We start from the raw sequence: 27461 nt of genomic DNA on the forward strand, positions 1-27461 counted from the left end.
CTTAGGGATGTAATTGTTTTGCGCCTCTACTACTACATTTTTAAAGAACAGCCATCCTTTTTCTGTGGCTGTTTCTCTGTTTCACTCCAATCTACTTCTGTTAGTCTCTCTTTCATACCTTCATAGTTTGCTTTTCTAAAATTGTAAACCTTAGCTTTAGTCATTACTTTTGGGGGTTTAAAAAGCACTTCAAATGAGACCATGCAGAAGTAGATTAACCACTAGTTTCTGAGTCAATGAACCCCCAGTGGTTTCAATTGGCAATAGATGTTAAACAGGCAGAATGAAGGGGTCGACCAGGCTGGGCTTGATGAGATCCACATCTTAAATCAGGCAGTGTAGGCCCTGGCACAGGGAAGAAACCTCCCACTCGACAAACAATCACCAGTACCGTCATCCCAGTCCTTGAACATCAGCCAGTATCCAGTGTTTGTTGTTACTGAACCATGCTTCAAAATAAAAAAAAGGTTTATCTATGAAAAACAGTGCTGCTTATATGTGTGTGGAGACAAGCTGTACTGTGTGGGTAACAGGCAGGCCGGCAGAGTCAGCCTTGAACTTTTATAAACATGATGGCTCTATTTTTAAAGTGTATCCAAGCTGTTATCAAGACGTAACTCTGCTGCTGACCGTGCCCACTCACACAGAAAGACCAACTGCATTTCACTGTGAAGAGCTGCCTCTACCCACTCACACAGAAAGACCAACTGCATTTCACTGTGAAGAGGCTGCCTATACCCCCTAGGGACTGGTATTCAGGCAACATTCCCGCACAACTGAACTTTGAATACCTTATTATGTAGAATGAATGTAACCATTAAGAATTATGCAGCACGCCATTTTCAAGAAAGGCAACCCCGCTGCTGCTATCCACAGTGTTTTAGGCTGGTCGTTAGTTTTGGACTCTCATTATACAGATGCAAATGGCTTTCACAGATTCTCCAGTTGTTACAGATGGGTCAGGCAATGCAAGATGCTGGCTGGTTAATGGGCATGAAGATAAATGGATAAGAAACACAGCCACTTGACCAAATCATTTTTTTCACTAAAATTATGCCTGGCCCCAAATGTACAAGTCTAGGCAACAGCATTTAGTTTGTGGATGTCTTAAAAGATGCAGGGTTGATTTATACTGAAATATTGCTCTGATTTACATGTTACTTATCTAAAGTGACTCCATTTTAAAGACAGCAGCACTGCCTCTCTGCTTGCAGCCCCTGCACAGCAGCACAAGGCGACAGGAAGTTACTGAGGAGTACCTGGAACAAGCAGGGGGTTACAGGAAGTTGCTGAGGTGCAGGGGGTTACAGGAAGTTGCTGAGGTGCAGGGGGTTACAGGAAGTTGCTGAGGTGCAGGGGGTTACAGGAAGTTGCTGAGGTTCAGGGGTACTACAGGAGCAGCTGGAACAAGCAGAGGTTTTGTGGTTGAAGGGGTTGCTGTATGAAATAGTTTCCATTATTACTGAGTGCAAGAGCCCACGTACAGCACGTGTGGAAGCAAGTACATTTGGGTTTTTTAAAATGCCCCTATTGTTCCAGTGACCACCGAATACTATCAACAGCTAGTGAAAAAACAGACAACCAGTTACAGATGACTTGGGTAGCTCATGCAGAGTAACACATGTGCCCCCAAACGGTGTAGAATGGTATTGCTAGCTTAACAGCAACAATCTCATTTAAAGTGTATTATTTACACTTTCTGGCACAATACAGTATGTCATATATGAAGAAATCAATGAATGCCTATTTTGCTATTTATTTCTCTATAAAAATGAACAAATATGAGAACTGTACAAGGTGCCAAAATAGGCATAATTGTGTTTGCTAAAACCAGTGTACAATTAGCACTGAAGCAGCAGTACAGGCAAAAACAATTCATGTTTAACTAAATCTTCTGAGAGCATAGCTACCATTAGATCAATTTTATTTGAACACCACAGTATTTACAGATAATGGAATAGACTAACCCACTGAACATAGTGTTATAAACAAGCCATTAGTTTGTAGCTGTTTCTAGTTTTTTGCAGCGTTAGCCCTTCTGATGTAAAATCACTAATACAATTCATAAGACTGAGGAACACCTACATATCCTGCTGCAATGCGAATAAAAAGTGCAAATAAAGCGAGAAACACAAATGAGAGAGCAAATTAATCCCCTATAACGCTAACAAGTGCATTGAGAGCCTTATCAATCAGTGATTAGATGAGACTGCAGGAGCACTGTGCACTCTGTGAGGATGATCTCGAGGCTAGTCTGTGCATCCGAAAGGGAGATGCTCCCAGTCCCTGATCTTTACAGTGTCAGGCTGGTCTGTGTATCCGAAAGGGAGATGCTCCCAGTCCCTGATCTTTACTGTGTCAGGCTGGTCTGTGTATCCGAAAGGGAGATGCTCCCAGTCCCTGATCTTTACTGTGTCAGGCTGGTCTGTGTATCCGAAAGGGAAATGCTCCCAGTCCCTGATCTTTACTGTGTCAGACTGGTCAGGATTAGGCCTTACAGAAGAGCCTAATCCTGAACTATGTGGGAAACAGCCTGGCACTGATAACGCCAGCTGCACACTGACAAGAATAGGAACGTTCACTGGCACACAGTACTGAAAGGCTGCCATCCATAGCAACCTGCAATATCTGGAACAGGAATTAACACATTTCATGCAGTAATGAATTAAAAAAAAAAAAAAAAGAAAAAAGTGAAGTCTTATAGTGTTAAAATATCGTTAAACATTGCCTACGTTCTCTCTATCACAACACATGAAAAAATGAGGGACTTTAAATATCTCTTTAAGGGAAAGACCTATCCTGCCACGCATTCACTTTAAACAGTGACCCTCTTTCCATTCCTTTATCAAAAACAATGTAGAATGTGGAGATATAATGACTGCTGTTAGACACAGCATAATGCCTAGATCTGCAGTGCCTCTTCAGATAACAATAGTGTGGCCTTTTTCTATGCACATGTTTCTAACTGGCATGAAATGGCATTTCTCAGATTCCAGACCTACTACACCTCTGGTGTAACCCACACTACATCCACCAGCAATCCTTATCTATCTATATGTGCGCACCATTCACACACATAATCAAAGGCATCTTCGTGCTGGTAGTACATGATGATTAATACTCAGAAAGTACTATAATGTGAAGTAGTAAATATTTGTGCCTGGGAGGCATTTGGCTCACTGGCTGCATTCTAAACGGCACACTATATTAAAGCCTGCATATCAAATGCACACATATTTCTATTGCAATATTAAACACAAATAAGTATATCCAGTCCTTCTGTAACTAAAGCTGTTGCTTTTTATATTGCTAATGGTTTGCCCGTTTTGGTCCGTGTGTCACTGTGTAGCTGTCCGAGACAGCAGTATGAAGTCAGGCAGACCAAGGAGACGATTCTAGAGACTGGTTATATTGCACTATACTGCAGGACTTCCTCTTCTTTTTATATACTGAAGCACCACTCATTATAACTCTAGCCTGCAACGTGCAACACCACGGCCTGTCACGAGATATCACTGAAAAGCAAGGGAATCAAGGCGTGCTGATGCACATGCTTTGAGTGGAAATCTCTCATTCCGAATGGCAGTCGTGAAAGAGGTGCTTTATATTATCAAGGAGCACCACCCCCCACCCCCACCCCCACCCCCACCAAAGGGTTAAGCTAAAACTGTAAGCAGCAACAACCTCACACAGAGAAAAGCAAAAACACAGCTGAGGTGAGCTTCCTTAAGCAATACAGCCTGATGAAGAAGACTTTACAGTCTGTACATATTTTCTGGCGAATTGATTTGGAACAGTGATGCACATAATTTGAACAATAACAATTCAAGGTATTTTATGAGAGATTAGGAAGCTCATGTTAACCAATCAATTTAAAGAAAATGGGTATTGATAATACTGTTTAATTGTACAAACAATACAGGAAACAACCAGCACCTGTGTGTGCAGGGTGTGCAGGGTATGCAGGGTTCAATAACCAGCACCTGTGTGTGCAGGGTGTGCAGGGTATGCAGGGTTCAATAACCAGCACCTGTGTGTGCAGGGTGTGCAGGGTATGCAGGGTTCAATAACCAGCACCTGTGTGTGCAGGGTGTGCAGGGTATGCAGGGTTCAATAACCAGCACCTGTGTGTGCAGGGTGTGCAGGGTATGCAGGGTTAAATAACCAGCACCTGTGTGTGCAGGGTGTGCAGGGTATGCAGGGTTCAATAACCAGCACCTGTGTGTGCAGGGTGTGCAGGGTATGCAGGGTTCAATAACCAGCACCTGTGTGTGCAGGGTGTGCAGGGTATGCAGGGTTCAATAACCAGCACCTGTGTGTGCAGGGTGTGCAGGGTATGCAGGGTTCAATAACCAGCACCTGTGTGTGCAGGGTGTGCAGGGTATGCAGGGTTCAATAACCAGCACCTGTGTGTGCAGGGTGTGCAGGGTATGCAGGGTTAAATAACCAGCACCTGTGTGTGCAGGGTGTGCAGGGTATGCAGGGTTCAATAACCAGCACCTGTGTGTGCAGGGTGTGCAGGGTATGCAGGGTTCAATAACCAGCACCTGTGTGTGCAGGGTGTGCAGGGTATGCAGGGTTCAATAACCAGCACCTGTGTGTGCAGGGTGTGCAGGGTATGCAGGGTTCAATAACCAGCACCTGTGTGTGCAGGGTGTGCAGGGTATGCAGGGTTCAATAACCAGCACCTGTGTGTGCAGGGTGTGCAGGGTATGCAGGGTTCAATAACCAGCACCTGTGTGTGCAGGGTGTGCAGGGTATGCAGGGTTCAATAACCAGCACCTGTGTGTGCAGGGTGTGTAGGGGTCAATAACCAGCACATGTGTGTGTAGGGTGTGCAGGGTTCAATAACCAGCACATGTGTGTGTAGGGTTTAATAACCAGCACATGTATTAAGAAGGGTGTGCAGGGTTTAAGGGATGGTAAATTAGACCAGGAATGGTCAGATCAATGGAAGTCCAGTTAGAAACCTGGAAGAGTGAGTTAGAGTGCTCTGGTTTCAAACAATCACTACAGTGTAGTAGCAGACCAAATTCAAAAGGAGCCCAAATTCTATTTGCCATGTTAATGAATCCAGCTGATTACTGTCAGAATACTCAAGCACTGCAGCTGGTTCTAAAGTAGAAGCCCTGTGTACTGAATGTACAGGGCCGTTTTGTAAGGGGTCTGGTTAGGTAGCTGTTGCAGATTGTATAATGCATTTAGACCTAGATGATGTGATTTATAAAGACATGGTTTAAATAAATGTGCACAGCTGCACAGTGCTGGACTCATGATGCAGAAGGAGCTGAAATCACATTCCTTCCACCTGGTACAGTTCATCTGCAATGTTTTATCAGAGTCACATTCACAACGTTTCTTGTATGCACTTTTCAAAATACATCATGTTTATTCACTCTAAACACACAACCACTATTAAACCCGTCTCTGCATGTGTTAATGTGATAAATACTAGATAAGGCTAGACAAGAATGACATAATATACCAAAATCTTAAAAGTCAAGAATACATGACAAATACATAACAAGCAGAAAACAATATTGTGCTGGTGATTAATCAGTGAAAACATACTCTGCAGTGCCCCCAAGTGGCATTGATGAGAAATGCTCAAATGCAGTAGGACTGTTTATAGCAAAGTCAAAGCCATATATTCCATTTTAACCCATTAAATTAAAACAATAGCAGGCTTTACAAATACAACAGTTTAAATACGACAGATTTTTCACTTGAAATTCCTGATGACTTTACATTCTGCAAATATATTTATGTAAAATGTGTTTCAGTATTACACACAGCTACTTGTTCAATGCACGTTATATTCTTATTTTTTAAATGGCATGGATAAATTCCCAGGAAAATTGACATACAATAATAATAATAATAATATATGGCCCTACATACAGTGCATTCAACTTAAATAATGTACATGTACCTGAGATATGAAACTATGAAGTACATTATTACTAACCAGTACTAGATAAATGGAAATGCAACGAATAAGCCAGGCAGGCAGATACTGAGGCACACAAACACACATGCACTTTAATGCTGTGCCCCTGCAAGGGGATGCTCCATTTTGTGAACTAAACCCCTTTATCACACAAGAAGCCCCCTAGCTATCCCCACAGTGGGTTTATGCCTTCCCTATCAACCACTCCTGTTCAGAGCACAGCCGTTATCAACCACTCCTGATCAGAGCACAGCCACTATCAACCACTCCTGATCAGAGCACAGCCACTATCAACCACTCCTGATCACAGCACAGACTATCAACCACTCCTGATCACAGCACAGACACTATCAACCACTCCTGATCACAGCACAGCCACTATCAACCACTCCTGATCACAGCACAGCCACTATCAACCACTCCTGATCACAGCACAGCCACTATCAACCACTCCTGATCACAGCACAGCCACTATCAACCACTCCTGATCACAGCACAGACACTATCAACCACTCCTGATCACAGCACAGCCACTATCAACCACTCCTGATCACAGCACAGCACACTATCAACCACTCCTGATCACAGCACAGCCACTATCAACCACTCCTGATCACAGCACAGACACTATCAACCACTCCTGATCATCAAGCACAGCACAGCACTATCAACCACTCCTGATCACAGCACAGACACTATCAACCACTCCTGATCACAGCACAGCCACTATCAACCACTCCTGATCACAGCACAGCCACTATCAACCACTCCTGATCACAGCACAGCCACTATCAACCACTCCTGATCACAGCACAGCCACTATCAACCACTCCTGATCACAGCACAGCCACTATCAACCACTCCTGATCACAGCACAGACACTATCAACCGCTCCTGATCACAGCACAGCTACTATCAACCACTCCTGATCACAGCACAGACACTATCAACCACTCCCACCCTTCAAAATGCTACTCTTAAGTAATGTTTTTACTTGTGTTTTTCTGCACCATTGTTTAATAAAAACAAACACGAAGACACATTTATGAGCAATGCTATTATACTGTACTGGAATGCCCACTATATTATTCATCCCTCTGTTCTGAGGCCAGCAGACAGGGCCCTGTAGCAGAGTGCAGGTGGATTGAGTGGAAACTGTAAAAAAAGGGTTTACTGGAACACTCAGACATTCTCATCCTGCTTTCCCAGAAGCTACTCCCAAGTCAGTGCGTAGTGACGAAGGGAGCCAGGCAGTGAAGCAGTAAATACTGACCCTTTACAAGCTCTGCTGGAACTGACACACTCCACCAAGCGACAAAGACGTCAAACTGCATTGCTCAGATATTTTAACCTCCTGATATTTAACAATGATATAAAAGGGTCACCAAAATCAAACAGTCCAGCTTCTGACATCACAGTTATCACACCCTCTATACGGTCCACTATCATTGCTGCTTGCTTGTTTTTTTATTTGTATATTTTTCACATACGGCAACAAAAGGTCATGCCACCTATATTGTTCGGGGTGTTTTTACTTGTTGCTACATTCATTCGTACTGGACTTAACAAAAGGAATTGTACACACACAGTCTAGGTTATGTTTATTGTTTTATTATTTACTTTTTTTTATATGGGCAGACACTTGATGATTCATGTGTCCTGTTTTATAAGAAATTAATTCAGATACATGTAATTTATTATTTGAGTTGCAGAAAACTGTCATTGTATAATATATATATATATATATATATATATATATATATATATATATATATATATATATATATATATATATATATATATATAGATAATTATATATGATATATATAATATGATATAAATTGTTGTACGATTGACTTATATATATATGTATATTGTATTGTACTTATTTATAACATAACATTGTACTCTGGTTTTAACAAACATGCTGCTTGAAGCGTCTTCAGAATTCAGTGCCTGCTTATTCACAGACAGTCCTTTACTCTCCGTGGAGCACTAGGAGAAAGCTGCTTCGATGATGCTACTGCAACGGTTCTACTGTATCAGAGCACACAGGTGGACAGTGGATAGTGTTACAATACAGTCACCATACACCAGGACTGGGACTGCATGCAACAAGTCATTACTATCATTAGATACTAAAATGCAGTTTACAAAAGCACCACAAGGTGGCGAACAACAACTAGGCACGAATACAGTTCTCTCCACTCCACTGATTCTATGGCTACTGTATTTTCCAACATGTCACAAAAATGTGCTGGCATTTTCAAATATAATGAGTTAACAGGTTCAACTTTGAAGTTTACACTGAAATGACTCTATAGCTTGTCAGATGTCTGGACCGTATTGTCCTATTCCATTGCACGCACGCACGCACGCACGCACGCACGCATCAATGCAGCGATGCAGTTCATAGAAATGTCCCAATACATGCAATGGTCTGTACAAGACCAGCACTAGTAACCTGCCTCTTATATTTTCCACAACAAAACAAGCAGCTCATTCCCATGACAGGCCCTTAGAGGTTCTTGCTGCTGCTGGCAATCAATTCCTCGAATGATGTAAGCTTGCCCAGCTTCTCTGTTGAGATATTAGAGGCTTATATAACCTGTCCATTTCCACAGGTCAGCAGGTATGTTTCTATTCAATGTCAGGTTATGTGAATTCAACCTGTGGTTGGGATCTCTCCTAATATATCAGTACTGATAAGGGCACCTCTAGTCCTGTAATCCTTGCCTCAGGAATGCCACTGTAGAGCTCTCAATTGCACTGTCAGCTAGAATGCTGCGCAACACTGACAGCCACTAAATCAAAGGGTTAAGAGTGTAAAGTGCTTTCTGTTTGCAAGCAGATTAACAGCAGGTAGGTGCAGCACCTTTGGAAGGTTTGCTTCAATCATGTTTTGCTTTTGCCAAGTTGCTGAACCAAAAGTGTACACTGTATTACTGTATAAAGTGTATGCTGCATTTCTCTTTTCTTCCAATCTCCTTCCACCTTTATATACACTGCTGAATGTATATGAAGTGTTAATCAATCACAATGCAGTTTTCAGTCACTAGCATTTATAACAGATATAATATATCAAACCTAAGACTAGAATGCGATCATGGCACTTAAGTGCTTACCTTTCGTCCAGAGAAGAGCAGGTACAGCTGATGCATAGAGCCCCCATTCTTAGTTAGTTCCTTCTTCAGTGTCCTTGGGGAGGGGATGAGCCAGCCAGACTTGCTGTTCTCGTGCTCCAGGCAGTGCAGTGCGTTGTCCGAGGTGTAGCACTGCGCCTTGGGCTCCTGCAGCAGGCTGCCCTCACTGTGGGTGCGGCGGTGCAGGGAGCTCTGAGTGCTCAGGGTGCAGTGCTTCTCGCAGGCCGAGGACTCGATCATGCTGTGGCGCTTGCTGTCGCTGCGTTCCAGATAGTTCTCATCACTGTCCTCATCCCTCTCGTCTTCATCGTCTTCCTCCTCCTCTTCGTCCTCATCTGTCACTCCGTCCTGCGATGCCAACAGCGCGTCTGCACTCTGGCTGAAGGTCCAGTCGAGCCGTACCTCGGGGATGACGAACGTGGCCCTGGCTGTTATCAGCTGCCCCCCCCTCGCATTGTCATCTCCATTCTCCCCCCTCCCATCTCCGCCTCCAACCCTCGCACCACCATCCTCACCACCCCCCCTCGCACTCTCATCTCCACCCCTCACACCCCCATCTTCACCACCCCCCATTGCACTCTCATCTCCACCTCCACCTCTCGCCCCCCCGTCCTCTCCGCCCCCTCTCGCACACTCATCTCCACCTCCACCCCTCACACCCCCGTCTTCACCGCCCCCCCTCGCACCCATCTTGTTCTCATCTTGGTCACCCCTGCAGCTCTCAGAGTCCTCTTCCATGCTCTTGCTGTCCTCGGTGGGAGTGGTTGCTGGAGTCGGAGGTGTTGAAGAGGTTTTCTCCTCTTCAGTTTTATTCTCATTCTCCAGTTTCCTGCTTGCCAGAGCTTCCACGATGCTCCCGGACACCCTCTCCTCCTCAGAGGCCATCTCTCCATGTTCATCTGCCTTTGGCTCGAGCATCTGTTGATACAAAAACAGAACCATGATTTATTTACTCTTTTCATTATTGCGTAACCTAGATTTTTTTTTTTCTTGCATAAACAAAGTCTACATTTAATAAGAGTTTTTTCCATTACCTCTACGCACTGTACTTCATGTACTCTATTCCTGGTACTCACTAGGTGGTCTATAAAAAGCACCTATGAAGATATTCCTATGTTGATATTTAAAATGTATGCACTGAAATCAAATGAGCAGATGCATGTCGATATTACATGGCAGTGAACATGCCCCAGCTCATGGGAAGGGTATTAAAACACATCTCTTGTTTCTATGTGTACTGGCAGCTCTACGGAGATGCCTGCTGCCCTCCTGCCCGCACAGTATTTCAGCTGGGTGGTAACGATGGGGGGCTCGGGGGTTAGGAGGATTCTGTGGCTTGGGGATTTTTTAATGTTTTGATCCAACCACAAGGAGAAGACTGCTTCCCCCCACACATCCAACACCATAACATTTTATCATCGTCATCTGAATTCAAGTCCACTATACTCTGGGGGTTTGCTTGAAACGTTCACTACATCAACAGATTCTGACTATGCAGCTGGATTGACCTCCATGCTCCTCAAGCATGCATCCCATTCTCCACCGCTTCACTAATGAATGGCGCTGTGGAACACTGTGTGTAACCCCGTGGTACTGCATGTATTACAGAGCATTGCTAGCAAGGAGTATTCTAGATAGAGACTGACTGGCAGTAGAAACCCTGATCCTGCAAGCCCTGCTTTACAAGGTACTGTCACTTAGATACAGGGAACTAGAGTATATTTCTCTAACTCCCAAAGAGCAAAACAATGCAAGGTTCACCACATTATTAATGAGCTGACAATCCTCCTGCAGGGCACATCTATCATCATGTATTGATTAAGAGTATTAACGTAAACTCACTCATGTTTCTCAATGTAGTGAGCGTTTAATATCAGAATAAAAACAAAAAAAATGAACAATTCCCTGCAGATTCTCTGCTGTAATAAAGAGCCTGTGTGTTCAGGCTCTTCAAAATATTGTTCATTGTTTTTTAACTGCATTTTAACGCAACTTCTTAAACTAAGACAGATCCAGAATTCCTTTAAATGAATGTTTGTGCTGCTGTGTCAGTGTGTGCTCAGCTTGGCTAACCTTCAAGAAAGTGAAAAACCCAAAAGAAACGCACAGGAGAATTCCACTCGACGACAACAACAACAACTGTTTCCATTGCGCTCTGACAGGGAACACGCAAAACAATAAAACCAAAAACATCTCCCCCTGACAGGACAGCAAGATCTCTTGAGGGAGTGGAGTATGGGAAATAAAGCTACTGCATTGCACTCCAGCAGTCTTCAGCATACAGGCTGCAATTACTTGCAATCTCAGATCCCTTAAGAGTTGCCACTTTAAATATTCCAATACACTGTGAGGACATGGCAACCTGCTGAGGGGGTTCTGCTAACACTGCCCCTTCTGCCAGGAAATGGGATAGCCCTAGAGTGTTTACTGCTGATTTAATGTACTCAGAAATGTAATAATTAATTTATTTTTAAGATCAACTCAGAAGGTAAGCAAATTGACAATAAATGTTAAATTAGAATTAAAATGAATGTTTAGTTTTTTTTTTTGCTTTTTTTTTTTTTTAATTATTACTTCTGGGGGTTTCCCATCAGCCACCTTTGCTTCGAGATTAATAATCTACCTTGCTCCAGAACTAGTTTGTCTGAATGTCTTCTTTCGTATTATAGAGATACGTTTCATATGTACAGAACAGTATCTAATTATTTTGTTGGCCATTTATTAAGTCGATAGGGTGTGCTTGATTTTTGTTTGACTTTCACCTGCTTTAACAACTTTGTTTAACATATTTTATATAAAAATATTTCATGCAAAGTATGTTAAAGTGATGTGGTCTTGAAATCTAAAGGCTATATTTAAGTAATAGACCCCGTCGATGCGTGCTCTACCGTGTGATAGATGACCGTGACTAGAGTTATGCTTCCCGAGCCGTAGGCGAGGGCGCTAATGAAAGTCAAGGTCATCTATCACACGGTAGAGCCCGCATCGAGAGGGCTCTATTGCTATTAGAAAATTATTTATTTATTTATTTTCTCTTTTAAAAAAATGCTTTAAAACCTATATTTACCTTGAACTTCTGATATTTTGGCAGGTAACCTTCCGCTGAGGAAAATAGTCCCTAACGTAATTAGAATAGAAAAACTACATTCACGTAGAGAAAACTTTTTATTATTATGATATTGCCAGATAAATTAACTATAGGATTGTTGAGTGGTTTGAAAGCAGGTTGACGGCTGCAGAAGAAACTAAACATAAAAAAAAAAAAAAACCCTCAACATGGTCTTCAAGCCTGTAATCTGTGACACCTGCTTGATGTGGGAAATCCGAGAAAACCCAGCGGAGCTAAACCAAGTGTGCGTAAAGTGCAGCGCGATCCAGGATTTGCATAAACTAGTAAGTATGCTAGAAATGGAGCTGGAAGAAGTGAGACAGCAACAGGATCTTGAGGAACTGGCACACCCACAATTCATGGAAGTCTGCATCACCCCTAACAGACTGAAAGCCACCAGGGAGATAGAAGGTCAGAACAGCTGGGTTCAGGTAGGCAGAAGCAGGGAAAAAAAGAAACTTCGTCAAACACAACCACCAGAAATCGAAACAACCAACAAATTTGAGTCACTTCAGAATTTTGATGAGCACAGCCAACAACAAGAGAATGAAAGGAACAACATCCAGGACCCTATTGACAGTGGGACCAGACAGCAAAAAGAAGGGAGGTCATGATTGTTGGGGACTCCATATTGAGAAACACAGCAAGTTCAATTCGCAGTTTGGACCCCCTTACTACAACAGTGTGCTGCCTTCCGGGAGCCTCGGTCAAGCACATCACTGAGAACGTGGACAGGCTCCTAGAACGAACAGGAGACGACCCGGTAGTAGTCGTCCACATCGGTACAAACAACATTGGAAGAGACAGACCAAAATCCCTGCAAAACAAATTCAGAGAGCTAGGAAGGAAATTAAAAGAGAAAACAAAAACTGTGGTATTTTCTGGTATACTACCGGCACCTTGCAAAGGACCATATGGACAGCTGGAAATAATTAATCAAAACGCATGGCTGAAGATGTGGTGCATACGGGAAGGATTCACCTATCTTGATCATTGGACCACATTCTACAACGAGGACTATCTGTATAGACGGGACGGACTGCACTTAAATAACAAGGGAACCAGTCTACTTGGAGAAAAGATCCTCGAGCAGGTTCAGAAGCATTTAAACTAGAAAGGAAGGGGGGAGGAATCAACAAAAAAACAGAAGGGAGACCGCATCAAAACAAGAACAACAACTCAGGTAAGACAACCATTAAATGTATTTATCTAAATGCTAGAAGTATCAGAAACAAAATTCTAGAACTTGAAGCTACTGCACTAACAGGTAACTATGATGTGATAGGTGTTACAGAAACGTGGTTGTCTGAGAGTGATGGGGATGAATTTAATATTTGTGGGTATACACTGTATTGGAAAGACAGGCAGGACAGAAGAGGAGGAGGGGTAGCGCTATACATAAGAAACAGTCTTGAAGCCCAGGTGTTAAACCTGGACAAAGAAAATAAAACCGAATCAATATGGGTCAGAATAACGGACAAAAATTCAAAGGGCATAATAATAGGAACATGCTATAGACCGCCAGATTCAGACGGTGAGCACAATAATCTGTTATACAATGACATTAGAAATGCGTGTAGCAAAGGAGAAGCCATACTAATAGGGGATTTCAACTTCCCCCAAATAAAATGGGAAAACCCGGTGGGTAGCACGAAGGATGAAATAGAAATGGCGGAAATGGCAAATGACTGCTTCCTAACACAATTTGTCAAGGCACCAACTAGAGGGGAGGCATGCCTTGATTTAGTCTTTTCAAATAACGAAGATAGAATAACTAAAACAGAGGTCAGAGAACCAGTGGCAAACTCAGACCACAACATGGTCTCATTTGAAGTGTTCTTTAAAACCCCAAAAGTAATGACTAAAGCTAAGGTTTACAATTCTAGAAAAGCAAACTATGAAGGTATGAAACAGAGACTAACAGAAGTAGATTAGAGTAAAATAGAGAAAACACCCACAGAAGAAAGATGGTTGTTCTTCATAAATGTAGTACTAGAGGCGCAAAACAATTACATCCCTAAAGTAGACAAATCTAAATGTAAAACTAAATTGCCAAAATGGTTTAACAGATCAATTAAAAAAAAAAAATCAGCGAAAAAAGGCACTTTACAGAGCATTAAAAAAGGACCAAAAAGAAAGTACGCAGAAAGAGTACACAGAACTGCAAACAAGTCAAAAAGAAAGTTCGAAAGGCCAAGAGAGAAATAGAAATGAACATTGCTAAGGGAGCTAAAACCAATTCCAAAATGTTTTTCCAATATTACAACAACAAGCGAACATTCAAAGAGGAGATTAAATGTTTAAGAGATACAAATGGCAAAATCGTAGATGAAGAAAAAAAAATAGCAAATATATTAAATGATTACTTTCCACAAGTTTTTACAAAGGAAGATACTGACAACATGCCTCACATGTCATCCAGTTCCTATCCAGTTTTAAATAACTTTAGCATAACTGAGGCAGAAGTGTTAAAGGGACTAGGAGCTCTTAAAATAAACAAATCCCCTGGGCCGGATGAGATCCTCCCAGTAGTACTCAAAGAAATGAAAGAAGTAATTTACAAACCGCTAACCAAGATCATGCAGCAGTCTCTTGACACAGGGGTGGTACCGACAGACTGGAAAATTGCAAATGTAATACCGATCCACAAAAAGGGAAACAAAACTGAACCAGGTAACTACAGACCAGTAAGCCTGACTTCTATTATATGCAAACTTATGGAAACTATAATAAGATCCAAAATGGAAAATTACCTATATGGTAACAGGGTCCTGGGAGACAGTCAACATGGTTTTAGGAAAGGGAGATCGTGTCTAACTAACTTGCTTGATTTTTTTGAGGATGCAACATCGATAATGGATAATTGCAAAGCATATGACATGGTTTATTTAGATTTCCAGAAAGCTTTTGACAAAGTCCCGCACAAAAGATTAATTCTCAAACGGAACGCAGTTGGGATTCAAGGAAACACATGTACATGGATTAGGGAGTGGTTAACATGTAGAAAACAGAAAGTACTGATTAGAGGAAAAACCTCAGAATGGAGTGTGGTAACCAGCGGTGTACCACAGGGATCAGTATTAGGTCCTCTGCTATTCCTAATCTACATTAATGATTTAGATTCTGGTATAGTAAGCAAACTTGTTAAATTTGCAGACGACACAAAAGTAGGAGGAGTGGCAAACACTGTTGCAACAGCAAAGGTCATTCAAAATGATCTAGACAAGATTCAGAACTGGGCAGACACATGGCAAATGACATTTAATAGAGAAAAGTGTAAGGTACTGCACGCAGGAAATAAAAATGTACATTATAAATATCATATGGGAGATACTGAAATTGGAGAAGGAATCTATGAAAAAGACCTAGGAGTTTTTGTTGACTCAGAAATGTCTTCATCTAGGCAATGTGGGGAAGCTATAAAAAAGGCTAACAAGATGCTCGGATACATTGTGAAAAGTGTTGAATTTAAATCAAGGGTAGTAATGTTAAAACTGTACAATGCACTAGTAAGACCTCATCTTGAATATTGTGTGCAGTTCTGGTTACCTTGCTATAAAAAAGATATTTATGCTCTAGAAAGAGTGCAAAGAAGAGCGACCAGAATTATTCCGGGCTTAAAAGGCATGTCATATGCAGACAGGCTAGAAGAATTGAATCTGTTCAGTCTTGAACAAAGAAGACTATGTGGCGACCTAATTCAAGCATTCAAAATTCTAAAAGGTATTGACAGTGTCGACCCAAGGGACTTTTTCAGCCTGAAAAAAAGAAACAAGGACCAGGGGTCACAAATGGAGATTAGACAAAGGGGCATTCAGAACAGAAAATAGGAGGCACTTTTTTACACAGAGAATTGTGAGGGTCTGGAATCAACTCCCCAGTAATGTTGTTGAAGCTGACACCCTGGGATCCTTCATGAAGCTGCTTGATGAGATTCTGGGATCAATAAGCTACTAACAACCAAACGAGCAAGATGGGCCGAATGGCCTCCTCTCGTTTGTAAACTTTCTTATGTTCTTATGTTCTAATACAGGAGGCATCAGCCTTCATTATACAAGACATTGCTCGCATATATTTATAAAGCACTTGTATTGCAGACCACTGAATGCGTTGGAAGCACCTGTCCGTCCACATTTTTGACTGTCACAGGCAAATGGGCAAGCCTTAAAATGTAAGCCTGACTGATTTAATAATGCATATTGATAGCCATGTGCGGGATGCCACATCCTTAATCCCCTCATCTACTTCTCTACCACACAGTTAATCAGATCCATTCCACTGGGACTGGCTCCTTCAGCGCACACAATGAAATAGGATCAAATTAAGTGCCAAACCACTTATAACTGTAGCAATGTGCTTATAAAATATACTATACAATCTTTTACTGTTCTTTTATAATAAGAAGTTAAGTGCAGGCTATTAAGTAAAAGCTCAGCTCTATATACAAGTAGGCACAGCAAATTGGTGCAAACATTTGAAATATGGTTTTCTATTCTCGTCTTCATCTTTCATGGTAAAATATACATTTCTGCACCGAGTATATCATAAACAAAATACAATGGAAGCAATTCTGTAAACTAAGCTCAAACTAATGCATGTTACAGTATTTCAGCATGTACAGTATAATTTATAAGGCATTTTCAATGGTTATAAAACTACAGTACAATGATTACTTCTTACCAACGTTAACTATGACTTTTACTATTGACATGTCAGAAAGAGTAGGTACTGTAATTACAGCAGGAAACTGTGCTGCAAAGACTTATTTCCAGAATTTTGCAGGGCCCTCACACAATCATGCATTGGCATTATTTTCAAGTAAAGCCAAGCTTCTTTTCTGTTTGACTCTGAACTCCAGGAGCTAAAATAAACGGAAAAGCTGACAACAATGCCTCTCACGCACAGGCAATCGCCTGTCAGCCTGCTAGGGCGTGGGTGCATACTGCAGTCCAGTCCTATTTATCTCAGCCAGTCGCATCCCATGGAAGAGCTAACAAGTCCATTCAGATTTACAATGTTTGCTCATCTCTGAAACTAATGCTTCCCAATGACTGTGTTCAGAAAGTGCTTCCAATTATTGTCAGCCCATTCCCATCAGCATGTTTCTTACCATACCTATTTACTAGCTTTTTATATCTTGCAAACCTTCTAGTCTGTCTGGCAATGTGTGCTTTTCTAATTTGCAACACACTATTACCAGATGCTAAAATGCTATAACTGTAGCAAAGGTAGAATCAACCTTGTTTGAACGATGAGGGTGAAAATCATGATTTTCTGCAGTCTTGCAGACCAAATCTCATTAATGTAAATTGGTAAAATAACCCTTTTAGCTTCCTTACCCCCACTCTTGTGTAACCCAGATGAAGCTGGCAATTGAATCATACCTTCCCTGCAGAGCTCTCCGATGAATAGACAGCTTCCTCTCTTGCCAAGACAATCAGGACCCACCCCTGAGAGATGAGATGAGATGGGAAGGGAAGAACTCCCCAGCAGCTAATATTCTCTCAGAGAGGAAACGCAGCCAAATTAGAACAAGCACTAATCTGAAAAAAACTGTTTCATGAAGATCACAGCCTCCTTAATCACAGGCTCTGACTACAAAAAGTGAGCCTTGGAAAAAATAAAAGGCAAATAGTTCTTTGCCTTTACTTTCTAATATTTTGCAGCCCTCCTACTCTGATACGCTGGAATAACAAACTGCAGCTTGCTTAGTAGCTTGCTTCAATAAATCGAGCAGTATATAACTGCATGGGACCTTTAAAACTGACAGCAAGTAAAACCAAAAGTGATGGGTGGCAGCTTGCGAGATTCTGATGGACAATCTTTACATTAGATGCTGTTTAATGTCTCTGTTTCTGCAAACGACTGTACGTCATACAGTATATAAAAGATAAATTAAAACTTTTTAGAGTGCCTATTAACTTTTCTGGTTTCTGCTAGGGTGCAGTCGAATAGTCATTTGGGGGAGAACTGGAAGTAAAATGTCTAACTTTGTTACTTCAGAGTTCATGCGACAGTTAGAATGAACACATGCAGTAACTGCTTCTGAATTCAGACTGGTCTCTTTACTCTCTGCATTCAAACAATTTAAAAAATGAACAATGCTGGTATAAAAGACAGAGAGAGAGATGCACCATGACCTCAACAGAGTAAAATGCTATGTTAATAACTGCATGCCTAGGGAATCAGTCCAGCGTTAGGATTTGTAGCAGCAGACTTGGCTGCATGCATGTTCCCTTCACGGATACAGAACATGCAATCGCTGTTCTGGCACTCCCCTACATCCTGTACTGATTTACAGGGAAAAGGCAAAGCCTATAAGCCAGCTGAATTACACGACCGGGCCTGAAGAATTCCCAGGTTCTGTAACCCAGGGTAAGTCCCAAGGCACAGCAGTACAAGTGATTCCCAACTCCTGTTATCACAATAAGCAATTCAATGGAAATCCGGCATTGCTAACAGTATAGCCCTGGGACATTCCCCTCTTAATGGAACAGTCAATGTCAGATTTTAAGAAAAAATAATAATTCCTACAAAGATGACTAGTCATGGTAATGCTGATCCCCAGCACAGTTTCAGTATTAAAAAAAAAAAACCTAAGGGATGTCAGTGGCTTCCTTTTCAGCCTTGCGATTACCGATGTAAGATGAAATAGGTCAAGCACTGACAGGAACGCTTCAGAAACTTATATAGGTTAAAGTATGCCTCCAAGCTCCCCTGTTATAAATTTGGAGCCAACAAACAAAACAGGAATGTCTGAATGTTATCTTATTGCATTGATACAAACCTAATTGAGTCAATAAAATATCTTTACATTTGAACTTTTCAACATCTATCTACTGTTCATGTTGTAAAAAAAACAAATTTTAAATAAATATATATATATATTCCTGTAAAAAAAACCTTTACAGGATGCAGTAAATACAAGAAAGTCGGTAATAGTTCAAGTACAGAGAAATGCATAATGCATGTTATACAATACATAAAGAAAGAAAGAAAGAAAGAATAATAAAAATACTATGCACAACTGCCTGGCTTCCAGAAGCAGAACCAACACAAAGACATGAGCTTCCTCAGTATCAATGTGCGTTTAATCTTTGTGTTCATTCTGCACGATACATTTCACTTAACTGCATTCCTCAATGATGTGATTACAAATGATTTTCTGTCACTTCACTGAAGAGTTCACGTCAAACTAGGTTATGCAATAAAGCAAAAATAATGAGCCAATCAGCTGTGCTCTACAGGAACACATTGCATCAGTGCATGCATATCCGGTACTGTGTCCAGGGGAGAACAAGCCTGCTTACAAACTGTACATCAATTCAGATACGAATACATAGAGGTTTCTCCCCTTCAAACCTCAATGCATGTGAATAGCCTGAAATGGGACTGAGGTTGAACAACTAAAACAATGTCATACCACTAAAGGTATGGACATCAAGACAGTCAGGCTACTATACAGACAGACTGTCCACTGGACAGCCACTAAATCAACAGCACTGTGAAGGATCACGTCTCAAGAATGGGCCATTCCAAGACTGATATTCAGCATCTGACATGACAGGGAGTGACCCGACAGCATTCCTGTAAAATATGCTTGAACCTTAAAGGTTACTACATACAGCTGTTGCAGGAGAGTTCATCACAGATACCTGATATTTATCTGAATCGACTCTGAAAATCCAACTGTTCAAGGTCAACGTGTAATTATGAACACAACAACTATAGTAAACACTAAAACTGAAATATCTAATGTAATCTCTACATAGATAAATGTATAAAAGTCCCTGATAAAGCCAGCACGACAATGCTAACAAATTCACATTAACATTACAGTTGTGCATGTGCCTCCCTAGCTTGTCTGAATGGCAGCAGTGGATCCGAGGGGTGGCAGGCACAGGCAGAGGAGACCGTTTACAGACTGACAAATCTGCACTGACGATCAGGCAGGAAATCATTCGCTGACTTGCAGCTATCACTGGTTTTATTGGTCATTAGCCCAATAAATAAGAAGTGATAATTCTGACCAGCCGGCATTCATTTGTATTTTTAATTTGATGTTTTCGTGATTCCTGGTGTGCCGATTCACTCATAAACAGTTCAGATCTGGTTTGAACCACTGAGCGAACAGGCACCTTTATCATTGAAAAAGCCCATTCTAAACTGTAATGCGGTACTGCCCTGTAACACCTGTAAGTGACCATGGATAAAGGCATCTGCTAAATAAAAAATACATAAATACATAAATAAATAAGTAAATAAACAAACAAACAAACAAACAAACACATGCCACGTCTCAGACCTATCCCATGACAGCTGCCAAAGGAAGTGAATCCAGTCATCTGCACTGTTTCAGTATGTTTGAAGTACACGGTGTCTGAACTGATGCAGCAAAGGAATAATTCCTAATGGCTTGAAGGGACGCTATTAAAAACACATCAGCGCACTGTTCTACTGGCACTGCAGCAGAAATGCTGAAACAAACACACTCAGCCCCCCATTCATTCAAACACTGCCTGCTGCAATACAGACACTGCGTCTGCCAGTAAATCCAATCTTTCATGTGGGGTGCAATGGTTCTCAGGGTTAGGGTTCACTGCATAATAAATCAGGATTTATGAATGGGTTAGGGTTCATTGCATAATTAGTCAGGATTTATGAATGGGTTAGGGTTCACTGCATAATAAATCAGGATTTATGAATGGGTTAGGGTTCATTGCATAATTAGTCAGGATTTATGAATGGGTTAGGGTTCATTGCATAATAAATCAGGATTTATGAATGGATTAGGGTTAATTTGCATAATTAGCCAGGATTTATGAATGGGTCTTCATTTAGATTCTATTAAACTAGAAGTGAGCCCCTAGAGTTTCACTGAAGCTTTATTAAAAGATAGCTTTTTCATTTGGATTGTAACTGAAACACGAGATGTGATTGCCGTTACACGCAATGAAAGAGCACGCAATGAAAGAGCACGCAATGAAAGAGCACGCAATGAAAGATTGAACTTCTTTAACTTTTCAGAATTTAATGTGTGTGTGTGTGTGTGTGTGTGTGTGTGTGGGTGTGTCCACGTGTGCCCAGGTTTGTGCACGTCGCACGTAGTCCCAATGTGTGCGTGCGTGTGTGTGTGTGTGTGTGTCAGGTTGTGTGTGTGTCTGAGAACTTCTGAGGGAATTAGTAACACACTCACCCACACGCACGCATACTACACTTTCAAAGGCAAATGCCATGAAAAAAACTCCTTCAAATTACTTTGCCTGCAACAGTCCAACAGCATTACTTGCACTGCACTGAATAGTTGAAACAGTCATTTTGCATCACTCAAATGAAAAACACTGAAAGGCACGACTCCATGTCATAACATGTTCCCACCAGCCCAGAATATTTAGAAACACTCAATAGGGTCACAAAACAAGGAAGGTTAACATGCAAATGTCGGGCCCAAGAAATCTTTGTATGTTTGTATATTGTCTGACAGTTATCTTTTCTACCACAAAACTCTCTGCCCACATGTAATTGCATTACTGGAGTCTGCAAACCCACTTAGTTCTCAGGTGTTCCAACTGAAAGCAGTACAAATAAAAAATAAAAAAAATCACTCATCGGCGATTGCAGACAAAGACCATCTCCAAAGATAAGAATGCAGTCAGGATTTACCAGATACCCAGAGGCAAGACAAAATAGATCTAAATCAGGATTCCCGACTCCCAAGAGAACCAAATAGACCTGAAACAGGGTTCCTGACTCCCAAGAGAGCCAAACAGACCTGAAACAGGGTTCCTGACTGCCAAGAGAGCCAAATAGATCCGAAACAGGGTTCCAGACTCCCAAGAGAGCCAAATAGATCTGAAACAGGGTTCCTGACTCCCAAGAGAGCCAAATAGATCCGAAACAGGGTTCCAGACTCCCAAAGAGAGCCAAATAGATCTGAAATAGGGTTCCCGACTCCCAAGAGAGCCAAATAGACCTGAAACAGGGTTCCTGACTCCCAAGAGAGCCAAACAGACCTGAAACAGGGTTCCTGACTGCCAAGAGAGCCAAATAGATCCGAAACAGGGTTCCAGACTCCCAAAGAGAGCCAAATAGATCTGAAATAGGGTTCCCGACTCCCAAGAGAGCCAAATAGACCTGAAGCAGGGTTCCCGACTTCCAAGAGAGCCAAATAGACCTGAAACAGGGTTCCTGACTTCCAAGAGAGCCAAATAGACCTGAAACAGGGTTCCTGACTCCCAAAAGAGCTAAATAGACCTGAAACAGGGTTCCTGACTTCCAAGAGAGCCAAATAGACCTGAAACAGGGTTCCTGACTCCCAAAAGAGCTAAATAGACCTGAAACAGGGTTCCTGACTTCCAAGAGAGCCAAATAGATCCGAAACAGAGTTTAAAAAGAGCTGAGAGATGGAATCTGACTGATACCAACTTCCAATGATTTCAGAGCTTTTCTTATGCTGTCCACCAAATGGAAGGTCTTTGTCTCTTACATGTCAATTAATTTAACAAATGCAGTGGATGTGGATGCACCAGTAATTACACAAGTATCTCTGTACTAAGAACTGGATTCAAACTAAAATGTATCATACTCATAAAAGCAGAAACCCTCGCTTCCTCAAAACAGACAGCTGCAACAAAAGGGCACAGCCCTGTAGCACCAGCAACGGTTTAAATCACATTAGAGTTCTAACCCGTTAGTCTGTCCCGTTCTCAGAGCTTCATTTAAAGTGTGCTGACGTTGCTCATTTTGGTTGCTACCACCTGGCTACACAAGTGTTGTTTTATCTTGAGATGGTGTGCAGTGCTCCCTTGTGAGCTGCGCTGGCTAACCATTCAGCACTTCATCATTACCTTTTGAATTGTCAGAATGTTGTTACACATCATGTAAGTGCAAAGAAAAAAGAGAAGTCTCAAAGTAACCTCTTACAAGAAATAGAAAACCAGGAACAGATTACTGTAAAGTGACCCCATACATTCAAATGCATTTGAGACTGTGATCAGTGAGACCCTTATCAAATACCACCAAATGCAAGCCCCTAACACTTCAGCATATAATCTTAATGTACAATAATACAAAAACAAAAACATATAGGTACTGTAGAAAACAAAGACAAGTATTACAGATATTCATAGAGGACTCGTAGCTCACCAGTTACTTAGACCTGATTCAACATATAACAACCTTGAAGTAAAACTAAAATCAATGCTCCCCTCTTTAACAAGCTGTGGCAGTTCTTACCAACATATCATTATTATTACTATAATAGCAATGTGAATGTGTAGGGTGTTCTCATTGTGTGTATCCAGCAGGGCTGTACTGCATGAAGGAGAATGGCATCTTTAACACTGTCACATGAAACCATTCCTTTGCGCAGAACAATGCAAAATATATCAAAGCTGCCACCATAAACATAACAGCCATGTTAAACAGATCAATTAGATTATTTATTTTATCACCTCATCTACAAACTCCCCTACAGCATATTAGCAAATCCTATCTAGCCTTTTAAAGCTTGCAAATCTAAAATGCACTGAGAATAGTGAGTCCACCTCCTAGCCCAGTCTCTCACTTACCAGTGGAAATGATCTATAACAGAGAGTTCCCCTGCCTCACGTACTGTACAGTGCCTCCAGATATCCAGCCGCGCCCCAGCAAACCGCTTCATATCCTTGCACTTTAGCAGCTTGCTGTGTAATGCACATGTACAACAGAAGAGTCCCAGTCTGTCCACCTGTATGTGTGAGCTGCAGAGCTTGCTCTGTTGATGTTGTTCACACTCTGCCCTTCACCTTGTAAAGTAAGAGATCCTCCTTGCAGCTGCAGCAGCAGCAGCAGCACCAGCACACATGTTCCAAACCCCCAGCCCACCCTGGAAACATGCAGTCATTAGGAAGCTCTTCGCTGCTCCACATCCCAGAAGAGAACCACACACTGATTTAGCCCACTACTAGCTCCTGTACCACTGACGTGGCAAATCTTTAGTTCTTATCACACACACAGTGCTGCCCTTTTCAGTGAAAAACACGTCGTCTAATGATCACGTTTAATGATGAAATATGTAGTCTTCAATAGCCTAACAAATAGACTGTGTGGCTAATTTACACATTTTTTTTTTCTTCTAAATATACGGTGGCTCTCAAAAGTATTCACCCCCCTTGGACTTTTCCACATTTTATTGTGTTACAACATGGAATCAAAATGGATTTAATTAGGAGTTTTTGCCACTGATCAACACAAAAAAAGTCAAAGTGAAAAATAAAATCTACAAATTGTTCTAAATTAATTACAAACATAAAACAGAAAATAATTGATTGCATAAGTATTCACCCCCTTTGCTATGACACACATAAATAAGCTCTGGTGCAACCAATTGTCTTTAGAAGTCAGATAATTAGTTGAATGGAGTCTACCTGTGTGCAATTAAGGTGTTTCACATGATTTCAGGTTAAATACACGTCTCTGGGAGGTGCCACAGCTGGTTAGTTCATTTCCTAACAAAGACCACATCATGAAGACAAAGGGACATTCAAAGCAAATCCAGAATAAGGTTCTTCAAAAGCACCAATCCCAGAGCACAGTAAAGAACTGGAGAGAATATGGCACAACTATGAATCTGTCTAGAACAGACCGTCCGCAAAAACTGACTATCCGGGCGAGAAGGGCACTAGTCAGGGAGGCCACCAAGAGGCCTATGGCAACTCTAAAGGAGTTACAGTCTTCCACGGCTGAGCTGGGAGACACTGTGTACACAGCATCAATAGCCCGTGTGCTTCACAAAACTGGCCTTTACAGCAGAGTGACAAAAAGAAAGCCATTGTTGAAAAAAACTTCAAATCTCGGCTAGGTTTGCCAGAAGGCATGTGGGAGACTCATCAGACCAAGCAGAAGAAGATTCTATGGTCTGATGAGACCAAAATAGAGCTTTTTGGCCTCAACGCTAAGCGCTATGTTTGGCGCAAGCCTAACACTGCACATCATCCTGGAGGAAAACCTGCTGAAGTCTGCAAGAGACTTGGGATTGCGAGAAGATTCATCTTCCAGTAGGAGAAAGACCCCAAACATACAGCCAAAGCCACACTGGAGTGGCTTAAAAACAAAAAGGTCAATGTCCTGGAGTGGCCCAGTCAAAGCCCGGACCTCAATCCAATTGAGAATATGTGCAAAGATTTGAAAATTGTTGTTCACCAAAGGTCCCCATCCAACAGAGCTTGAGCAATTTTGCAAAGAAGAATGAGCAAAATTGCAGTGTCCAGATGTGCAAAGCTGGTAGATACTTATCCAAATAGACTCATGGCTGTAATTGCTGCCAAAGGTGCCACTACCAAATATTGACTGAAGGGGGTGAATACTTATGCAATCAATTATTTTTCGTTTGGTATTTGTAATTAATTAATTCACTTTGACATTACAGACTTTTTTTGTGTTGATCAGTGGCAGAAACTCCTAATTAAATCCATTTTGATTCCATGTTGTAACACAATAAAATGTGGAAAAGTCCAAGGGGGGTGAATACTTTTGAGAGCCACTGTACACTTAAAACGAAGTGCTTACAAATTAAACCAAAATCTTATTTCAGCAGATTACAAACACATTTGATTAGTTAAAACATTTTACCCTGTAATGTTTATTTAGATATTTGTGTGTCAAAAGTGATCAAATCAAATCACTCACAGTAAATGTGTAGTATATATTCCATATACTGTATGTTTAGGCTAAGTCTTTTACATTTACTTTCACAATGTCCACTTATGAAAATAAATACTATATTTTAAAAAACAAACAAAAACGCCAACTCTTTTTTACACTAATGATGGAAAAATGGACAAGTAGGATGAAACAAAACACACTGAACAAGATACACAGAAGGAAATACATAACGTCACTTCTGCAAACAGTAATTACAGGAACACTCAGCAAGTCTCTAGGTGTTTATACCTGCGTGAAACCAAGCCTCATGATTGCAGAGGGGTGTAGCCTTTCTCTTTCACCTGCCTCATGAGTGACCTACACTTGTGGATTAGCAGAGATGTCTTGACTCATTTCTGCATCTCACTCCTGCTACACTGTATACAGTAAAAACACACTGAGTCATCTTGTTTCTATTATACTGTATGCAGTACAACACACTGAGTCATCTTGTTTCTATTATATTTTCAATTTGGAAAGTGTGTTTCATACATGCCAGTCACCCTCCTCCAGACTTCACCTTTGTCTGGAAGCCCTAGACCCTTGAGCCTGAGTTGTTTACGTTTATTCTATTCATAAATGAGTTCCTTTGCATTTTCATGCACACCCAAAAGTTCTGCACACTGATCAAGTAAAGTGCTCAGCTCCTCATTACCAAACACTTGCAATTGCTCTGCATTAATAGGCCATGCTGACAGGTCCAACAACTTCAAGCAGCTCAGAACTGGATGTCTAATTTTCAGTAATTCGTCCAACTCTCTAACTCTCACATTCCAACTCTATATTCTCATCTCACATTTTCCAACAGCAAATGTAGTTCTTTGCATGCAGGTTTATCACCACGACTAGGATCAAGTTGTGCAAGCGTTTCTTCAACACAGGGCAGAGCGTATGTAAAGTCAGCATTGTCACTTTGTAAATTTAGAGATAACCTGGTTAGTGGAGAGATAATTTCATCAAAGAACATTAAATGCAAAATAAACTTTGCAGATGTTAATGTTTTCAAAATCCCTTTGGATTTTAAACTTTCTTCTCTGCTTCCGGTTTCATCTGCATTTTCTAAGTGCTGCACTATGACACTAAGACCGCAACAGAATTTCAATTGCTCTGCGTTTATATTCCAGCCACTGTGCACCACGATGGGTTTTTCAACCTCTGTTTCTAAAATGTGAGCTAATTCTTTCAGCTCTCTCAGTTTTTTTTGGGTTCCTCTGGTACAGATAGAAGAGGTCTGTCAAAACGTCAATCACTTCAAAGTAAGTTCCCTTCAGTGCATCTTTAACAGCTCTAATCTGTAAAACACATTAAAATGGCTGTGAAGTTTCCAAATGCCAACATTTATATGATCTGTCTTGTCTGAAAAACACACTCCGGTGATTAAGACAATGAATTGCTACAAGCCACGGATTCTCCTCTCTTAGATGAGCAGCGAGACCTTTCTTCACACCCAGATTCACCGCCGCACCATCAGTGCACAAGCCAACTAACGTGCTCTCCAACTGCCCTTGTAATCCTAATTCTCTAAATGTTGAGGACTGCCGTGTGTAAACCTTCCGCAGTTGCAGATTTTATATCC

At 41.3% G+C, this 27461-nt stretch overlaps 1 protein-coding gene across 3 annotated transcripts in view; it reads right to left on the bottom strand.

Moving 5' to 3' along the window:
* The window catches only part of LOC121303545 (regulator of G-protein signaling 3-like), a 148856-nt gene that overhangs the window by 23660 nt on the left and 97735 nt on the right, over window positions 1-27461 (bottom strand). For all 3 annotated transcript variants that reach the window (XM_041234300.1, XM_041234301.1, XM_041234302.1), the window contains one exon: window positions 9076-10011. In XM_041234300.1, the coding sequence (XP_041090234.1) occupies window positions 9076-10011 (936 nt within the window). The remainder of the gene's footprint in view (window positions 1-9075; window positions 10012-27461) is intronic.

This window comes from Polyodon spathula, chromosome 33 (assembly GCF_017654505.1).
Source record: "Polyodon spathula isolate WHYD16114869_AA chromosome 33, ASM1765450v1, whole genome shotgun sequence".
Taxonomy (NCBI): domain Eukaryota; kingdom Metazoa; phylum Chordata; class Actinopteri; order Acipenseriformes; family Polyodontidae; genus Polyodon; species Polyodon spathula.